General features: G+C 39.1%; 1 protein-coding gene across 1 annotated transcript in view; it reads right to left on the bottom strand.

The window, feature by feature from the left end:
* LOC135199248 (mRNA cap guanine-N7 methyltransferase-like) overlaps nucleotides 1-18,931 on the bottom strand; it is a 50,880-nt gene extending 31,949 nt beyond the window's left edge. The window contains exons 1-3 of the mRNA XM_064227133.1: nucleotides 18,600-18,931; nucleotides 8,113-8,226; nucleotides 3,358-3,578 (exon numbers count right to left, since the gene is read on the bottom strand). Of these exons, the coding sequence (XP_064083203.1) occupies nucleotides 3,358-3,578; nucleotides 8,113-8,226; nucleotides 18,600-18,897 (633 nt within the window). The 5' untranslated portion in view covers nucleotides 18,898-18,931. The remainder of the gene's footprint in view (nucleotides 1-3,357; nucleotides 3,579-8,112; nucleotides 8,227-18,599) is intronic.
* Between the last annotated feature and the right edge of the window lie 2,461 nt (nucleotides 18,932-21,392).

Genomic DNA, 21,392 nt, shown 5'->3' with positions numbered 1-21,392 from the left:
CCCAGGATCGCCGGATGTTACCAGCAAGTAGCCAGGCCACATCCTTGGTTCCCCGGTCCCCGTCTTCTTCTTCTTCTCAGAAGAGGAGACGGGCCCCGTTCCCGAGGGAACAGGAGGACCAGCAGAAGCACCCCCCGTCACGCCAGAGCGAGACGGGCCCTTCGAAGGTCCCGTAGGAGCCTTCTTAGGGGGGGAGGAGGCAGCCTTCTTCTTCTTCGGCTTGGAAGCCTTAGAAGTCGAAGGGGAAGAGGCGGCAACAGACGACGAAGAAGACGATGAAGACGACGACGACATCCTTCCTCTTCTTCTTCTATTCTTCGTCAGCTCTCTCAGGTACGGACGTCAGGTCTTCCATCCACGGAAAAGTCGGGCCAATTGCCGAAGCAAGCACGCCCCGACTGATCCTGTCCGGAAAAACGAACCTGAGACCAGGTGCAGCACCTCCATGACGAGACGCGACGTGGGCAGGGGCAGGCACGGCAGGAGCGGCAGGAACACCAGCAGCAGGACCAGCACCATCAGGACCAGCACCAGCAGGACCAGCACCAGCAGACCAGCAGCAGCAGGACCAGCACCAATAGGACCAGCACCAGCAGACCAGCACCAGCAGCAACATCAACATTTAGAGTCCCGCACCGCGCGCTTCGTAGGAGCGGCGCGAGGGGCTGGGCCAGCAAACACTCGCTGCAGGTACGGCAGCATAATCCGGCGTCACAGACCTCTCCCATCTCAGCCAAACTCATCATTGGGACGGGCGGTAGATCCAGGGAAGCGAACTTTTGGCAGGGCAGCGAAAGTCGGGCGTCGGCAGCACATAAAACCCAGGTGGCGGCGGCGGACGCCCCTCTTAGGCACGGCAGCGATCGGCATTTGAATTGACGCCGTTGGAGTCACTGACGCAATGTGTTTTGCGTATACACCACATGAGGAGGGGCGGCGTACGCTGGTGTTGACACTGTATTGGTCGTAGTTGTAACCACACCATGAGTTACCACTGCCGACCCCGCTAGCCGTTGAATCAAGCCCTGGATACTGGGGGCGCCCTGCAGTCCCAACGACGCCCACAAGGCTGTCCAAGTCGTCACTCACAGAAGGTCACACCTGAGGGAGGAACAGTCGGGTCGTTAGTTAGAGGGGCACCCTCACGCCTGGGGGAGGACGAACCCCACCCAGAGCGGACGGAAGACCCCGAATACAATTGCACATCCGGGTATCGGGCACCCTCCTCCACACTCGACGGATCGAGTGAGGAGAAGGACTCCGAAACCCCCCCCGCAGGGGAAGGCGCAAATCGTGGGGCTGAGCTGGAGGCAGGAAGGATGACGAGGTATCCGTAACCAAAGGAGTCGCTGGAGAGCTTTCCGAGACGACCCTTGGTCAACCTACGCCTCTTCCTACCCTCGTACAGCACCCACTGCGCCTCGGACCAATTTTACACATACATCACATGGTTCCGGTTCGGGAGCATTCTCGAACCCCGACACCGAAAACATAAACTCATGAGGATCAATATCTGGGTGAAGAGTCCGGCGGGGGGGCAGAATCCGCCGCATTGACGCCCCTCCAACCCGGGACAACATGAACAACACCCTCTACGGGCAGTTGGTGGCGCGGCGAAAGCTCTTCTTGATCCATGATTAATTAATCTTCACTCAATGAAAAATGAAAACAAAGTACTTACAATTTCATTCAAGACCACACACAAACCAGTCAGAAGAAATTGTAACATCCAAAGCACACGACGAAAATAGCGGGCAGAGCGATGACGAACACGTCCTGTCACACCACGGCCGAAAGCAAAAGTGATTCTTCACCGCCCGGGCGCGCGGCGCGCGCACGACCGGACAAGCAGTTAACTACCGTTCTCCGCCCCTTGTTCGAAGCTTACGACCGTCCCAGCTGCCGCTAGTTACCTTCCTATTGTTAAAGGACCGAGGGTTTTGTATTACGTATCGGAACAAATATACTTTTGAATTTCATAGATAAGACCAAATGCCACAACTAAAAGTCTACTACTCTCATCGGGCAAGACTCACTCCCGACTACCGACAAGCAGAATTAACTATTGAACCCCTTGTTCTAAGCTTACGACCGGTCCAGCTTGGCACTGATTACCTTCCTATTGTTAAAGGACCAAGGGTTTGTATACGTATCGGAACAATAATCTTTTATATCAAGTAGTAAATGAATAAAAATCATAAACTAAAAGATACTCTTAAATTTCATACACGTAAATATACTTTTGAATTTCATAGATACGACCAAATGCCACAACTAAAAGTCTACTACTCTCTGTAGGCAGTGGCTACTACAATGTTCCTAGAGCACCATAGAGCACCACACAACAGTTGTAACTACTATTAGAAAGTCTTCCAACATGATAAACTGATTGACAATAAGTAAATGTATACATACCTACAAACACGCATAGATAAACATATACATACCTACAAATACGCATAGATAAACAAAGTCACTTGAACGAGAGAGAGAGAGAGAGAGAGAGAGAGAGAGAGAGAATCATAAACACAATCAAAATGGAAACAAATGCATCACCTAACAGGTATACAAGGTTTCTACATGATATTCATGACAGAATGTACAAAGTGACAAATTTTTAATCAATTTGTATTTTTTATAACTAACAAAACTGAGGTCTTAACAATAGGATAATCTTCTAGCAACAGCTGGAAACCAGGTAAAACAATCATCAGAGATTGTAAAGCAAGGAATCTGTGGCATCTGGCAATTCATGCGTATACGAGGTGGAAGCTTGGCATCTAACAAAACTAAATTTAACTCATAGTTCAGTAGGAAATAATAAAAAAAATGGCAATGACCACAAAAGCATTCAGAAGCAAACTGAATCAAGATTTTGGGTAAGGAAACTGTATGCAGATAAAAGACCAAACATAGCGTATCTTGACCAACTGTATAGTGGCGTTTCCTTGCACATATACAAACATTTCCCATGGTCAGTTTCAATACTGGTTGAAATGCTAAGCTTAATCCCCAGCGTAGATATTTGAGCAACTTGCTACCAATATTCCCATTATTAATTAGGTGCAAAAGCACTCAGAAGGCAGTACTGCACTGTAAACAAAATTTAAAATTTTGATTAACAAGATAAATGAAGATCATGAACATTACAACATCCATACGATAAGAGGAAGAACACCCTTATACATAAAAAATAACCAAACCAATATTGCAAGTATAAAAGTCTAATGGACCAATCTTTCTTACAGTGCAATTGGGAAATTCACTTATAATTTTAATACAGCACACACTCTTGAATGTTCATCAACAACTTTCACAAAAATGAACGAAAGAGCACTAATCAGAAGTTCCGTGTACCTTTTGCCACTTGCGCAGGTCTCCTCCTTTGCCGCATCCCAGATCTAGTGCAACTATAGGATAATCATCCACTTGTCTGTCTCTTATAAGTTCAAGACAATGGCTTATAATGTAGCTCTTGATCCAGTTATTTGAATTTCTCATAAAGAATATCCGACTTTGTTTTCTCTCTTGCAAACCTTTATTTTCTAAATTGTTGTAAAAGGAGGCCACTGTGGAACCTGAAAGAAAAACAAATGTGACAGCAGTTGGTAGGATGTTAACAAGAGATGCAGTGCAGATGCAGCACTCATGTTCACAGCTGTAAACCATTGTTAGTTAAGAAAATCATTACATCTCCCAAGCAGCATTACCATTAACTAGCTTTTAATATTAATTCATCTGTAAATGCCTGGTTCTAATATTAATTTATTTATTTGCAGGTTTTAAACCATGTGCAACTGTAGTGAAAGCTAAAACACCAGTTTCTTTCAAAATGATGAGCAACTTTAATACAAATACTAACATAAAGTAAGAGAGGATATAATAATTCAGTCTTATAGTTTTTCTGGTAAGAGATTAAATGATGAAAGATGAGACAGAAGTGAGTGTATAACAAAAAAGAAGCAAGATTAAAATGACCCTTAGGATATAATGCTTGTGTTTTCAGAATATGTACCGCACACAGGTAGACAGACATGAATAGAAAAAATATTTTAAGGAAGGTAAAGAGAAGAAAAAGTGCTGCAGACATAAGGTTTACTCATTTGTCAAGATCAAAATGTACATGCTGTAACAGGCAAAATTTATTTTGAGAATGGTAAGATGCTCTGGCTAAGGACTAATCATGCTTAATCCAGTGCTGAAACACAAGAGTTAATAACATATGAGTGAAGACAGAAATAAAAATAGTATTTATGATAAATATTAATGACAGCAAAGAAAATGACTCCACTTTTATGTCATAAAAGGCAAGGGAAACCATGGAGAACTGGGATAACACATGCCTCTGTTCTCAGCTGACAATCCAGTTCAATTTCTGTTATTCTGTGCTATTGTGCACAAATCACAGTCTGTTGCAAAATTTAAAGGACAGTACTTCCCAAGTTCCTCTCGATTCTCCATTAACCCTTAAACGCCGAAGCGGTAAAAATCAAAAACTCCCCCGAATTCCGGAGCCGGTTTTGAGTGAGCGCGAAGCGGAAAAAATAATTTTTTTAAAAAATCACAGCGCGCTTAGTTTTGAAGATTAAGAGTTCATTTTTGGCTCCTTTTTTTGTCATTGCCTGAAGTTTAGTATGCAATCATCAGAAAGGAAAAATAATATCATTATCATATGTAAATAATGCGATATATGGTAGCGAAAAAAATATTTTTCATACATAATTGTATTAAAATCCCGCTGTGCAAAAAACGGTAGAAGCTAACGAGTTTCTTTTTTTTTTCGTTGTATTGTACACTAAATTGCAATCATTTTGATATATAATACATTGTAAAACAATAAAAGCAACACCGGAAAAATATTATCACAAAATTATGTACGAATTCGTAACGTGCGGACGTAAAAAAATATTTTTTTCAAAAATTCACCGTAAATCTCAATATTGTTCTAGAGACTTCCAATTTCTTTCAAAATGAATATTACGATACTGTAAGAGTTTTAGCTTACAATTGTGTTTTTCGACCATTTCGGTAGAGTCAAAGTTGACCGAACGTGGTTTTTTTTCTATTTATCGTGATTTATATGCAAATATTTCGAAAATGAGAAAAGCTACACCTTCAATATTTTTTTTTTATTTTACATGAAAATTGCGCACATTTTTCATATATAAAACTCTATGAAATGCCTAATATGAAACGGAGCAAATTTTCCGAGAATTCGATGTACGCAATTCGGAGATTTATGGCGGAGAATCCGCGCGCGGAGGGAAGGAAAGTTTTTTTTCATAAATTCACCATAAATCGAAATATTGTGCTAGAGACTTCCAATTTGTTTGCAAAATAAAGGTAAATGATTGATATTACTAAAATATTTAAGAGGTTTTGCTTACAATTGCGTTTTTACGACCATTTCGGTAGAGTCAAAAGTTGACCGAACGTGGTTTTTTTCTATTTATCCGTGATTTATAATGGCAAATATTTCGAAAATGAAAAAGCTACAAACTTCAAATTATTTTTCGTTTTATTCTACATGAAATTGCGCACATTTTCATATTATAAAACTTTATGTAACGGCTAATTTAAAATGGTGTCAAACATTAACCACAATCGCACGTATGATTTTTTTCGAAGAGTTACCAGCGCGGACGCAAGGAAAATTTTATTTTTTTCATAAATTCACCATAAATCGAAATATTGTGCTAGAGACTTCCAATTTGTTACAAAATGAAGTTAAATGATTGAATATTACTAAAATATAAGAGTTTTAGCTTAAAATTGCGTTTTTCGACCATTTCGGTAGTCAAAATTGACCAAAGGTTGAAAATTTGTCACTTATCATTTTTTATATGAAAATATTTCAAAACTGATAAAAGCTACAACCATGGGTTGTTTTTAGTTGTATTGTGCATGAAATTGCGCACATTTCCATATAGAAAACTTTATGTAACGGCTAATTTTAAAATGGTGCAAACATTACCACAATCGCATGTGATTTTTTTCGGAAGAGTTACCGCGCGGACGTAAGGAAAAAGTTTTTTCATAAATTCACCATAAATCGAAATATTGTGCTAGAGACTTCCAATTTGTTGCAAAATTAAGGTAAATAGTTGAATATTACTACAATATAAGCGTTTTAGCTTACAATTGCGTTTTTCGACCATTTCGGTAGAGTCAAAGTTGGCCAAAGGTTGAAATTTTGGCACTTATCGTTATTTATATGGAAATATTTCAAAACTGGTAAAAGTTACAATCATGACTATTTTTTTGTTGCATTCTAAATGAAATTGCACACATTTTCATATATAATACTTCATGTAACGGATAATTTAAAACGGTGCAAAAATTATGTCAAAGTGACGAAATAATTTTTGAGATGTGTCACTGATACTTTTTAGTGCGATAAGAAAGAAATTCGCGCTTGCGCGCCTGCGTAACGATTGTAATCAAAACAACGCCTTGATCCGTGAACTCCCAGCATCCCCCAAGGCGCGTGATACAAAAGTTTTCGGCTGGTAGGCCTATAAGTATTTTTCCGCGAATTTTTAAAAAAACTTTTTTGAGCAGACGTATGGTACGTCCATTCGGAAATCGGGGGAGATTTTGACTCGACGTTTAATACGTCCATTCGGCGTTTAAGGGTTAAGATCATCTAAATTCGCAATGAATGGTATACATATAAGGAAGATGCTATGTAATGTTAAAATCTCATCTACAACTAGCTTTGTCCCATAGAACTGTCTGTTAAGAGTAAGAAAATCCTCCTGTGTTACAGGCACAAAATTTATATGTTCTTGACTCTGCTTTCACAACCATTCACTTAATACTAATATCTTTGCAAGCTTAACAGTGACAGCAGAAAGATCAGCTACTATTTTGGCTTTCTTGCTGTTAGCAACACCAAAATGTATGCAAGTATCAATAGTCCTTTTTGTTAAAAGAAGAATATGGTCACTATTCATAAGTTTATCATTAGGTGGGTTTTCTAGGTTTCGGTTGGTTTTAAGCAGTACAAACATGCTGTGGTGGGATCACAAGCTTAAAAAAAACAAGTGGCAAAACCCTCCCCACATTAACCTAATCACTCCAGCTGCCAAACCCACCCTCAGTCACACTTTCTTCTTTACACAACAAAACACACGTAGGACAATTGACCTACACCTAGGTATACAAAACAAAAAAACAAACACAAAACACACATACTTACCAACACTCCAGATACTCCGGGCTTTGCTGTGCTGCCTGCCGTCGAGGTCGCAGAGATATCAACCACAACAAAGACCACAACCCAACAACAAAAAAACACCCAAGGACTACAACCCAACAACTCAACAACACAACAACCAAGGACCACAACAACACAACAACAACCAAGGAACACAACCACAACTCAACAGAACAATCAAGGACCACAGCACAACAACAACACAACAACAACCAAGGAACACAACCACAACTCAACAACATAAAAGGAACACAATCACAACCCAAGACCACTGCACAACCAATCACAACACAAAAAAAGGCAACAAAAAAAAGGCAACACACACACCCACTAACAACATCAAGGAATAACAACAACAACAACAACTACCCTCAACCACAACAATCACATACAACAAAAACTCAGGAACTCAAAACAACAACAAAAACTCAGGAACTCAAAAGCAAAACAAATCCAACAATACAGGCACAACAACTCTTAAGCAACAACACCAAACTCATAACACACAAAACTCAACTGGCTTTCAATTCCTCCAATAACTGCTGTCAACACTACTTAATATCACCAGCTCTCACCAAAGACTGACTGAAAACTCACTAAAAACACAGAACTCTGATCTCTACCAGCAGACAACCCGGCCAGAACTCACTAACAGCTAATACAGTCGTTACCATCCAACCACCAATTACTCTCTCTCTCTCTCTCTCTCTCCTCTCTCTCTCTCTCTCTCTCTCTCTCCTTTCACAGACGTTGGCAAGTGGAACTCCATAACTCCTCCATAATGCTAACTGTATTGTGTCATTAAGAAAGTTACTGTTTACTGTTCTTTTCTCAGTATACTTGTTTCTTAGCATGTAACTTTAATGAAAAGGCAGTAGAGCATGATTACTCACCATGGCCCTCTGGTGCAGATCTATCCTTTGTGATTGAGAGTTCATCCTCATTTCTGCTAGTTTGATCCTTCTCCCCTTCAATATCTACTTTCTTCTTATGTTTGGATGGTGAGCCTGAATCATTAAAAGAGATCAAAGATATAATATGGAATAGTATTAGTACAGTACAATTAGGGTTTAACCTCAAAATTTAGAATGACAAACTGAAACTTTGGGAATATGTAGAGGTGAATTGTGTTATCTTCATCCAAAAAGTCCCAAAAAATCCAGAGACGGGTTTTTGAGTTAAGGCCACAAAATGGCGGCCATTTTGGAATTTTCAATTTTTCTCATGTATTGCTCCTAAAGGGTAAAATATTGAATTTGTAAATGAAATACACATCAGGTTTTTATTATATGATACTTGTAGAAGCTATTTACATAAATTTCTTGAGTACTGACAGCATCAGTGTGAAATTATGGGCCTTTATTTTAAAAAATTTCCGTTACTAGCAGTTGACAGGAATATTCCCGTTCCTGCTATTGGAAAAATAATTGGTATATCAAAATTATTATCTAAATAAATCATCTGCAGAATTTTCTTGTCTTTTAAATGACACCAAAAGGTCATTTCTATGACATGCCACTGCCATAGTATCTTTGTTTGAAAATATATATACTTACATCTGCAGGCGTACTTTTTTCTGTGTATGTGACAAATCAGTATAATATATAATACATACATACTATAAAATGTTTTGTACTGTATGATCATTAATGTTTCTATTTTTTTCAGGTAGAGTGAAACACAGCGAATTCAGCTATTGAAAAGGCACAGAAATGGAAGACAAATCGAAATTTTGCATATTGTGCAAGCCCACTGGCAATAACGGTTTTGGTGAAACTGTGCACGTCATTAGAGGTTTGGATAAAATAATTGAGAGTAATACTTCAAAAGAGGACAATGTAAAAGAATTACTGAAAAACAAGAGCTCCGTTGTTGTCCATGTGAAATGTAGAAAAGACTACACACGTCGCTTGGAGTCCGCACCTAGAAAAGTTCACACGATCCATGAAATCAGGCAAGAGTTCTATTTTAAATCCCAGTATATTTTGCGAGAAGAAAATTGCTGTGGATGTGAGAAAATTTAGGAAGACAACTTCTTATGATTTTAGTGTCGTGGAAACACTAGAATTTGTTAACAACATTCGCACAAGTGCTAAAAAACGAAATGATAACTGGGGAAGAGGGGTTCTTCTCCGAGTGTCCAATGTCATTGACCTTGTCGCAACTGAGGGACTGTACCATCGTACATGCTACAAATACTTCTTGAGGACAGGCAGTGCAAAGCCAGGAACAGCTACACTACAGGGATGAAAAATGGATAAGGAAAAGTCAATAGCATTTATCAAACTGTGCGAGTATTTGGAAGAAAATGATGAATGCCAGTATTCTATTGATGAATTAACGTCAATTATGAGTACCTATGAAAATGCTGATATTAATTACGGTAATCAATACTTGAAGAAGAAACTCAAGAACCATTATGGAAATCAAATAACAATAGTTGATAAGATAGGTAAGAGTGGAGTGGTGTGTTTCACTGAATGTATGAAAGATATTTTAACGGATGAATGGTATGATGCACAAAAAAGTGATCCTGCTGAAGATGCTAGAAGACTGATAGAAACTGCTGCTCTAATAATTCGAAATGCCATTCGTTCAAAAGCTTACAATTGTGAGGTATTCCCTTCAGCAGAGCAAGTCATTTCTGGAAATTGTGAGCTTGTTCCAGATTATCTTCGTATGTTAATTGATGGAATCTTGAAACCAAAAAAAATGATAATCAAATACAAAGAAAGTCAATCAGTATACAGCATGCTATCATTGCTGCTGTTCGTCCTAGATCATTTGTCTCGCCCATACAAACTGGTCTGGGTGTTCATCTACACAGAAAGTATGGATCAAGAGTACTGATTGACATCGTTTCTAACCTAGGATTCTGTGCCCCATATAGAGAAGTATTGCTGTATGAAGCATCAGCTACAATGAACCCATCAACTGCAGTAGATCCATGGTCATATATCCAATTTTTATATGATAATGCTGACTATAATGTTGCAACTTTAGATGGTCATAATACATTCCACTCAATGGGAGGAATCAAGTGTGTGACACCGGTAGATCAAGTTCATGAAAACACGCCCATTCCCAGGGCTGAGAGAATTGACAGTGAGGCATTAGCAACTCAGGGACTTCGCAAATTAATTGTGTACCATATGCCTATGGCAAAAGGCTATTCACTTTTGACTGCTGAAGACATAGAAACACTTGTACAAGAACCTGCAAGCGTCAAACTAGCCCAACAACTTGACACATTGTGGATATGTAGCACATGGCTTCAAGGTCTCCCATGCCCGAATTGGAGTGGATTTATGAGCAAGATATACAGTAAAAGCTCATCTTACAAGACATCAGCTGTACTACCTGTACCATTTGTTAATCTTGATCCTACCAACCCTTCTACGATTTACACTTGCCTCCTGAATGCTGCAGAAGAAGGTCTAAAGAGTGGACAGTCTACAGTCATGGTAACCTTTGACCAACCACTTTACTCTAAAGCTTGTGATATGGTTCTTGCTGCTGGTCGCAGTAGCCCTCTTTCCCGTGTCACTGTGCGCCTTGGAGGGTTTCATCTTCTTATGTCATTTTTAGGAGCTATAGGGACCATAATGGCTGGAAGTGGCCTTGAAGAACTGTGGGAGACAGTGTATGCAAAGAACAGTGTTGTTCATATGATGACTGGACGTGCTTATGCCAGGAGTCTTCGAGATCATTTCCTAACTCAACTTGCATTAGCAGTACTATTGTTGGAGTCATCTTCGGTTAATGAAACCCTTAAGAAAGACTTACAAACCTGCTGCATGTCTTTGTTTGACAACACTGAAACACTGGAGGTAACAGCAAATTCAAGTGCTGTAAAGTCCATCATGAATCAACTTGAAATGAAGTTTACAGATGTTGAATCATGTGGAAGAACCGAAAAGCTATGGGTACAGTATTTTAGGTGTATTACAATTGTGAAACTCTTTATAAGGGCAGAGCGTTGTGGTGATTGGAATCTTCACCTCTACAGTGTAAAACTCATGCTACCTTACTTGCATGCAGCAGGACACCTGAATTATGCAAAGTCTGCTCAAGTCTATCTACAGCAAATGCATAAACTGAAAAAAGTCATGAAACCAGAGGAGTTTGAAAAGTTTGCAACAGAGGGATATTTCACAATTAGAAGATCTGACAAGTTCTGGTCAGGGATCTGGACCGATATGACAATTGAGCAAGTCCTCATGCGTTCCATCAAAACATCTGGAGGTCTCACCCGAGGACGTGGAATAACGCCATCAGTTATCGCTAAATGGGTTAAGTCAATGCCCGCAACAGCCAGTATCATTAATGCTGTTGAGTCTGTTAGTGGAGTTAATGCTACCACTTCAGAACAGCATATTGACCTTCGTGAATCTCGGCAGACTCGTGATCTTACTGACATGAATACCTTCAAAAATTGGCTGGCTGTACACAACCCATACAACCGACCAACATCTATCCTAATCTCCATATCAAGTGGTATTGTTGCCAATGAAAAAGTGAATTGTGATGAAGCCTATACTGTTGGAAGAGCATCAATGAAAACAATGGAAGGAAAAGCATTCGGAGATATTCACCTACAGCGAAGAAGGGTTTGCTACGTTTCGGCATAGCCCATTTGGCGCTGCCGTTTCGGCTTGGCCGATTCGGCGTCAGAAAACTAATAGCACTATTCGGCGTAGCCGTTTAGGCGTCAGATTGTTTCGACGTCTTTGTTCGATTAATTTTTCTAGCAATGCAACACGTCCTTTCTGAACTTTATTCAGAAAAATAAAACAGTAAAAATGTTTATATTATTAAAAGACTAGTGGAATAATGTAAATAAAAAAACTTGAATTGGGAAAAAATATAAATTTTATTCACTTAGAGAATAAAGGATCCTATTAAAACAATAATGGGATAATGCGAGTTAAAAACTTGAAATGAAAATACATTATTTAGAAAAATAAAATTTAGTACAGTTTTTTTAACCTTAGGAGTTAATTTTTCATTTCGTAATTATGAGCAATACCCTTCAGGAATTCAATAGGCTCTGATGACTCAACTTCCATTACTATTTTTTTTGTTCTTTCATCAGCATTTCTATATTTCTTTAGCTTTTTGGGAGGTGGATATCCAGCGATTAATTTTCCTAGAAATGCATCACGTCCTTTCTGAACTTTCCTCAAGGCATCAATAAATTTCCAGATGGAAGGATGATGCATTCCTAGTTCAAACTGTAGACGTCGATTGGCAGCTTCAGCGTGATTGTTAGTGCGATCTTCATCATTTACAGTGCGTCATAAAGGTTCCAGATCTCGGGAGCAAACATAGGGTTCATTCTTGCATTTCGACGCCTATTCTGTCGTCCAATATAAGTGTCTTCGAACCAATGGAACAAGGGTATTAGTTCGTCTGGAAGACCCATGTATTCGTCCATCTTTTCTAATGGCACAAAGGCGAGCGCTATAATCAGCACTTCTTTTCTTAATATTTGTTTTCAACTTTTCAACTTCTACTTTTGCAGCAGATGGTTCATGGCTATGTTGATTCAACTGGCGAATCACTTTTCCATCCTTCATATGTAATCTTACTTTACACCGATCTTTCTGTTCACATCGCCAGAATTTTAATTCAGAATCACTCTTGCTCGTTGCATCAAAAATAAAAAGGTATCCATCGTGAATCACTTTGCTTCTTCCACGTTTTGTTAAAATATCTCCTTCCATTTCGTACAATAGGGCTTAGACGACTGAAAATTCTATAAAGCTACCAAAAAGTAAATGTAAAAAAAAACCAATTGTTAAATTGTTAAACAATTGTTAAAGTGAGAGCTAATTGCGCTATAACGACGAAGTATCTATTTGATGGCTACAAAGTAGTCATTTGGCGACAAAGTAGTCATTTGACGCCTAACAGTCTCTCCGCCGAAAAATTTCTATATGCCAAATCGGCTACGCCGAATCGGCCAAGCCGAAACAGCGACGCCAAACGGGCTACGCCAAAAAGTCTCATTCCCAGCGAAGAAACATCAGGTCGTTGTCATCTGTAACAAAATCAATTATGATTAATGATACACAGATTACTGTCAATGCAAACCAGTTATTCCATCGAATAATATGCGTTGCTAGAAGTGATTCTGACCTTGCATCATATCTGGGGTATGAACTTGCACCTCAACCACCCTCCCTCTTTGGTGATTTTACTATGAGAAAAGCAAAATAATCTGCGCTTGTACCAGTCATTGAGGTATTGGCACCCTGTGAAAATGTTCCTCCAGCTGGAGCAGTGTATATTTTAGATGGTGGGTACCTTCTACATCATGTTGTGTGGCAACGTCCTGCTACATTCAGTCAGATATGTTCTCAGTATACATCGTTCATTAAACAGAAGTACAGGAACGCTCACACAGTATTTGATGGCTATGACACTCACAGTACAAAAGATGAAGAACACTTTCGTCGAGGAAGGACACAATCATCTAGAGTTATAGCTGTAGAAAGCCACATACAAGTCCCGGTGTCTCAGCAGGAGTTCTTAGGAAATATTAAAAACAAGATAGAACTGATCAAACTCCTATCTACCCATCTGGAAGCTGCTGGCTGTAAGGTCTATCAGGCAGAGGCAGATGCTGACAGATTGATAGTAACAACAGCAACTCATTTACGAGATTCAGGACAGGAATCAGTTATTGTGGGGGAGGACACTGATCTTCTTGTCCTCTTAATTGCACTTGCCAAACCTCAGACTGATATCAAAATGATGATCCCAGCAAACAAAGCACATCCTGATAAAATATTCAGCAGTGAAAGAATTCAGAGCAAAATGGGGGACATGACTGACAGCTTGCTCTTCCTGCATGCAATAACAGGTTGCGATACAACCTCTGCTCTGTATCGCAACGGTAAAAGGGTTCCTTATAAAAGATTACAGGAGGATCCTGTACTAAGTCAAAAGATACGAATTTTTAATGACCCCCAGGCCTCTGCAGATGATATAGCTGCTGCTGGAGAAGCATTTCTCTTGGTCCTGTATGGAGGAAAGCCAGAAGGTAGTCTTGATAAACAAAGGTACTTTAATTACTTAAGGACGATAGCTAAACAGCCTGTACATGCCAAATTTGATCTAGCTACACTTCCTCCAACATCAGCAGCAGCACGCCAACATTCTTATCGTACCTTCCATCAAGTACAACAGTGGCAAGGGATTACTCTAGACCCCACTGACTGGGGTTGGAAGTTAGAAAATGACCGACTAAGACCAGTAACATCGCTTAAAGAGCCCGTACCACATTCCCTACTTCATGTTATAACTTGTAATTGTAGAAAAGGTTGTGAACTGAACTGCGAGTGCAGGAGAAGTGGACTCCCTTGTACACATATGTGTGGGTATTGTGCTGGGCATGGTTGCAATAATCAATGTTCATTTGATGAAGATAAAGAAGGAGATATAGTTGGATATGTAGAAGAACAGAGCGAAACTGAAAATGAAGACTATTCTCAACCCTCACAGAAAAAGAAAAGGAAATAATTTACGAGAAAAAATAAAGAATGATTCATATTTTTGTTTTAGTGTAATTAATGCATAATCCCTTGTGCGTAAAAATGGAGTTTCATCAAGTTGAAGTTATTTTTTGTCTGTGCAGCTGTATAGTTCAAAACTAATTTTGATAATTTTTTCCACATTATATTGTGTTGCAAGTAGTTACCGGTTATATGCTCAGTTCACTACATAATTTTTATGGTAATTGTGGTTATGTGACCTAGAATTTATCCTCAACTAATTATAATATCATAAGCATGAGATCTATGAATGTCTTCAACAGCAAAATGTTGACGATTGTATAGTAGGAACTAGGTAATTGCTAACGGCACCAATTAAAGTACATGTATTCAAACAAAGATACCCCCGCAATGGTGCGTCCTAGAAGTGTCATTTTGGTGTCATTTAAAAGACAAGAAGATTCTGAAGATTGTTTATTTAGGTAAAAATTTTGATATACCAATTATTTTTCCATTAGCAGGAGTAGGAATATTCCTGTCGACTACGAGTATCTGAATTTTTTTTAAATAAAGGCCCATAATTTCCCACTGATGTATTTAGTACTGATGAAATGTATTCAAATAGCTTCTAAAACTGCCATATAATACAAAATAATGCATATTTCATCTACCAATTTTATTTTTTTACCCTTTAGGAGCAATAAATGAGAAAAACTGAAAATTCCAAAATGGCCGCCATTTTGTGACCATAACTCGAAAACCCGTCACTGGATTTTTTGGGACTTTTTGGATGAAGATAACACAAATCATTTCTACATATTCCCAAAGTTTCAGTTTGTCATTCTAAATTTTGAGGTTTGAGCTAAAATTGAGCTAATTGTACTGTACTATATCTCAATGCACATATTATCTGATATAGCTTACGATAAAATTAATTAAAAAACAAGAAGAATTTACCATGATAATGACTTCAAAAACAGCAACAAGAATTTACCATGGATGGTAATAATGAGCTACAAATAACTGCAAATTTATTCCAATATTGCATCATTCACATTCTTTGACATGAAAGGTTATAAAATATTGTAAATATTTAATCATTTTGATTCACAGACACAAACTAATTACTTAATTAGTGCAGTATACTTAAATGGATCATAAACAAAACATTCCTTCATAAACCTACCATGCACCCTGTCCTTTAACTGTGATGTCAGTTTAAAGAGTTATATACATACAAAAACCTATCTTTAATAATTATAACTGCACACCTGAAAAGTTTAAGGATTCACATGGATTACACATGCTATATCTTTGTATGAGACATACAGATATTTATAACAAAGGAAATAATTCCTAAGTTTATCTATAACATGTGAATGGAAGCTTCCATTCAGTTGGTATTAGGTCAGAGTTTTGCACATAGATTCTTTCCTGCAAAATCCTTGTAGCCTAACAATGTGTATTTTACTGTCATACTAGTATTGTGGAAACAAGATCAATAAAATGTGTGACTGTGTGATATCTCAAAAGATTAACTTTAGGTCCAAGCATTCATTATATATGATCGATTTCATGTCAACATTATTGTATACATGCCTATAAACCATTAACAAAAAACACAAATTAAAGTTGGAAAATGTCCTACACTGTTTACAGACTTAATGGAGAATAAATGTTAATCTCAGATCAAATTGGAATCCCTGCAAAACACTTCTGTCATCCAGAAAATAATAAACATCCCTTTGAAGTTTCTTCCACTATTGTCCTCAGTTTGGAATCCCTCTTTATGTTCCTCATGCCTATTATTACACCATGGTTGTTTACCTCTCCTCCAGGTTTGTGTAACTTTTAGTTTTGTGGTTTTAACCCAAGGACTCCATCATTTCAAGCTGCAGCTTTCCAAAGGATTCCAGGTTAAATAATTACCCTCAAGCTATAATCTGTGTCCTGCATGGACAGGTGTGATATCATAATGTCATAACTAAAAACAGTAACTAGTGTGAGTGCTAAGAATACCAGGCTAATCAATGACCATCAAATGTTGAACAAGAGGTATTTTTCTCTCTTCTGTACAAAGAAATCCTAATTCCAGATTGATTGCTTAACAAACTGCTCTACAATGAAAAAATTCATATCTTCCTCCAAAGGGATTGCCACCAAACATCCTTTGTTTTGCTTGGCTGCTTCATAGTGGTCATCACATATCTGGCTCTTCAATAACTGCCTGCCTGGCTTTTTCCAACCCCACTGACTTGATGAGAAGGTAGGGATTTCACTAATGCCAAGCACTACAACTGCCACTAGTTGAGTTTTGACAGTGACCAAAATAAGAAATAATTATTCTTCAGAAATATTCAGAGGCATTAAACCTTCATTCCATTGCCTGTTGCCCAGAATAAGGACCAATTGAAGGAAACTGGCCTGATTGGCCCTGTAATTAAGCACATACTGAATTCTCAAAGAGGGGGTTGATAACTTCCTGACAAGGAAGGAAGACAAGCAGCTGCAGTGCAGGTGTGGCAGGAGGAGGGTGCCTGGGGGTAAGCTGGGATGGGAAAAGATGTAGCTAACTTCTTTCATCCTCTCTTTTTCAAAAAAAGCCAAGTGCAACCCCTACCAGTCTACTTACTCTTCGCACCTATTGCTTCTTCAGCACTTTTTCCCATTGCAGAAGATCCATACAAAATGGATCAACCACTATGGGGGTCATAAAATTCCTGTGTGGTTTCTCGTTCCCTGCACAATGGCTAAATTCTGGCTTAGTATCTTTCATGGTAGCCATCTCACACACAATTGACTTGCACAGGATGCACAACACTATCAGAGAGAGGTTAATCATGTGGCTCGCACACCACAGACATTGGACAAGCACTGAAACAACTCCTTGCCCTCATGAAAAGCAATACACTGAACAGTATGAGTGACATCTGACTATACTCTGTTTTTTCCCATCTGTCCATCCGCCTGTGGTTTTTGCGCATTTTAACACTGAGTCCTGGACTTTAAATAATATCCTATTTCAAATATTAACGGTGTAATTCGCATACAATAAATTATTAAAACACTTTTCAGTTGCAAATGTACACCCAGATATCCTTTTATTTACCTAAAACTTACAAATAGCGTAACTATATAAAGCCCGGGACGCAGTGTAACCACCTCAGGCAGAAAGACAGATGGAAAAAAACAGAGTATAGTGGGAGGACCTTGCAGGGAAAACAAGGAACACTAGAAAGATACCGCACACAAGGGGCACACAAAAGGAAATATCTACAACGAAACAGGAGATGGTCAATAACAACTAGATACACTGATGGCTGAGAACACAATGGAAGAGCTAGGCTGCCTGAGATTGTGAGAGACCAGAAGCTTAGCCAAAAAGATTTTCTTTTTGAGTCAATGACAGCTAGAGTGAGAGTGAGCCTAGAGTAAGAATCTCCATTTTTGAAAGCTAGATTTGCAGTCCCATCAGAACATTCATTTCTGTTCATTAACATCAACATTTTTGGCAGAGGGTCCTCCTCTTGGGCTCTTTAGTCTCATAACATAGAGAAATGGCTAGCTTCCACTAGTGGCACTAGGGTCCTTACACAATCTGACCATACAACAGACTCTTGTAAAGTGATGGTGTTCACTGACCATACAACTGGCTCTTTTAAACTGATGGGTTTGTGTTTTAAAAATAAATTTTTGTATCAAACATTTCATTATCACAGTAGTGCTCATAAAGCATCTCATGCATTACAGAAAAAAAAAAAAAAAAAACATGTTAAATTAGTAAGACTTGTATTCTATGTGGGTACATTTAACAGAAGTCTAATTCAATTCTCTATGATTTAAAAATAAAACTAATGCAATGCTGCAATATAATTACTTACTACTATCATCCTCATGTGTATCATCAAAATGCCGCTTGGATTTATACTCAATGGTGGAAGCTTTGCGGCTCTCTGTTTCATCCTCATCGCTATCATCCAAATGCCGCTTGAATTTATGCTCAATGGTGGAAGTTTTGCGGCTCTCAGTTTCATCTTCATCGCTATCATCCAAATGCCACTTGGATTTATGCTCAATGGTGGAAGTTTTGCGGCTCTCAGTTTCATCTTCATCGCTATCATCCAAATGCCACTTGGATTTATGCTCACTGGTAGAAGCTTTGCGGCTCTCACTTTCCATGATTGCAGTCCCAAGTACTATCAAGTTATAATTCCTAAAACAAAAACCAAGACAAACATACATTAAAAGACAATAGCACTGCAAAATAATCTTGGACACTGAAATACTACTGTAGTTCTCCTTAAAGAATGCTACTCTAAGATAAATTGTTAAAAGTATTCCACAAGGAAGTAAATCAATTGCAATGTCTATCTGTATTTGAAACTTACTCAGTTTTACTATTACTAGCTTACCGACCCAGTGGTGCTTGGGATAACTCTGAAAGACAACTGATAAACTTGCTCTCTCTCTCTCTCTCTCTCTCTCTCTCTTCTCTCTCTGTCTCTCTCACTTTTTCCATCTTTCTCCTACCTAACAACCCCTCTACTCTCTTTCTCTCTTCCTCTCCCTCTCCCTCTCACTCATTTCTCTCACTCTCTCTCCAACCATCTCTGTCCCTCTCCCTCTTTCTTCTCACTAATACCTTTTCTCTCTCTCTCTCTCTCTCTCTCTCTCACTTTTTCCATCTTTCTGATACCTAACAACCCCTCTACTCTCTCTCTCTCTCTCTCTTCCTCTCCCTCTCGTTCCTTTCTCTTACTCTCTCCAATCATTACTGTCTCTTTCCCTCTCTCTTCTCACTAATAGCAACTCTCTCTCTTTCTCTCTCTTCTCCCAAACACTCACACTTCTCTGTCTCTGTCTCTCTCTAACCCTCCCTGTCTTTTTTTTTTTCTTTCTTCTCCCTAACACCCCATCTACTCTCTCTCACTTCCTCTACCTCTCATTCTCTCTCTCTCAACCCCCCTCTCAAGCTCCATCCTCTTTGATGCCATTGATGTTTAAACTACTGTATTCTTTTCTAAATGACAAGTCATGTGTATACAGAAATTATGTATGAAAAATTCGTGAAGTAACTAAGTTTACGGGCATAACCAGTCCAGTTTCATGGGCAGAACCAGCTCCATTTCAGGGTCCCTTCTCACCCCCCCTGCCTTCAGTGGGTGGGGGGGAAGTAGGATAAAACTCCATTATAAACCATCTTAAGGGTCCCCACTATAACCCCGCCAAGATTCACGCCCATTGGACCAGCTGTTTGGCCGTGATTGGTGTGTATATTTCTAGTACAATTTTTACAGGTAAATTACAATACCACAAAGTCAGTAACAATTTCTCTCTTCTCTCTTTCTCTTGAAACCAGCTTTTGTCTGGAGCTGCCAGACATCCTCTAGGCTAGAAAGCTGAAGAAAGACAGTCTACACAAAGAAGAAGAACCTCAGACTTTGCCTCAACGGTGGCAGTGAGTGCCCTGCCAGGTTAAAGAGTACGGTTACCAGGGCCTTCGTCAGGAGAGCACTTTCCCACTGCTCAACCTGGCAGGACACCCATCAGGAACTTGACTGTGCCTCCCAAGTACTAGTAAACAATGGATATTCCGACAAATTAATCAGCATAGAAGTCCGCACAGCCCTGGAGAAAAGGTACAGTAGTGACAGCCTGCAGCCCCGTCCCCAGGATAACATCAAGCTGTACTATCAAGCCTTCATGAGTTCCCATTACCGAGAACTTGATGACTCCATAAAGAAGATTATAACTGAAAATGAAAACCCGATCGATGACGCCAAGAAAATAGACTTAATCATATACAGGCAGTCCCTGGTTTTACAGCACTTGTCTAGCAACACAAAAAAAAACAATTTGTCGAAAAATGATATTGTTATGATACAATAAAGTTTGTTCATACTTACCTGGCAGATATATATATAGCTGTATTTTCTGAAGTCCGACAGAATTTTAAAAACTTCCGACACACGCATTGGTCGGCCAGGTGGTTAGTACCCATTTCCCGCCGCTGGGAGGCGGGTATCAGGAACCATTCCCATTTTCTATTCATAATTTTTATTTCCACTGTCCCTGAGGGAGGTGGGTGGGTACTTGATTATATATATCTGCCAGGTAAGTATGAACAAACTTTATTGTATCATAACAAATATCATTTTGTTCATGAAACTTACCTGTCAGATATATATATAGCTGAATCCCACCTTTGGAGGTGGGAAGGGACAGAATAGAAGGATTTTAGGAAACAAATGCATGCAGATGATTTACATCTTGGTTCCACCTGTTAGCATAGCTGGCTTCGTGGTTACTGCCACGTAAGTCTGCTTGTGCTACTAGAGTTGCCAGCGAGGTAGAGACCTATATAGCTGGTGCACTCCAGATGATCTGTCAACAGGGGCGAGACCACGACGTGACACTAGACCATATTGACCATACCATGAGGGCTAAGAAATAAGTAAAATATATATATATATATATATATATATATATATATATATATATATATATATATTCACCACCTGACCAACCTAGCCAAAAGTTAAGGTGTTTTAACTAAGGCTTTAAGAGTTAAAGAGTCGCCGTTGTCGGCGACTCATCAACTAAATTAAGAGCTCTTCCTAACCATTTTCTACAGGATAGGATGAGTGGTACTTCTTGCCCCCAAGATTGTGTCT

The sequence above is a fragment of the Macrobrachium nipponense genome, chromosome 25 (assembly GCF_015104395.2).
Source record: "Macrobrachium nipponense isolate FS-2020 chromosome 25, ASM1510439v2, whole genome shotgun sequence".
NCBI lineage: Eukaryota > Metazoa > Arthropoda > Malacostraca > Decapoda > Palaemonidae > Macrobrachium > Macrobrachium nipponense.
The sequence above is the reverse complement of the archived record's forward strand: the minus strand, read 5'-3'. Positions and strand labels throughout refer to the sequence as shown.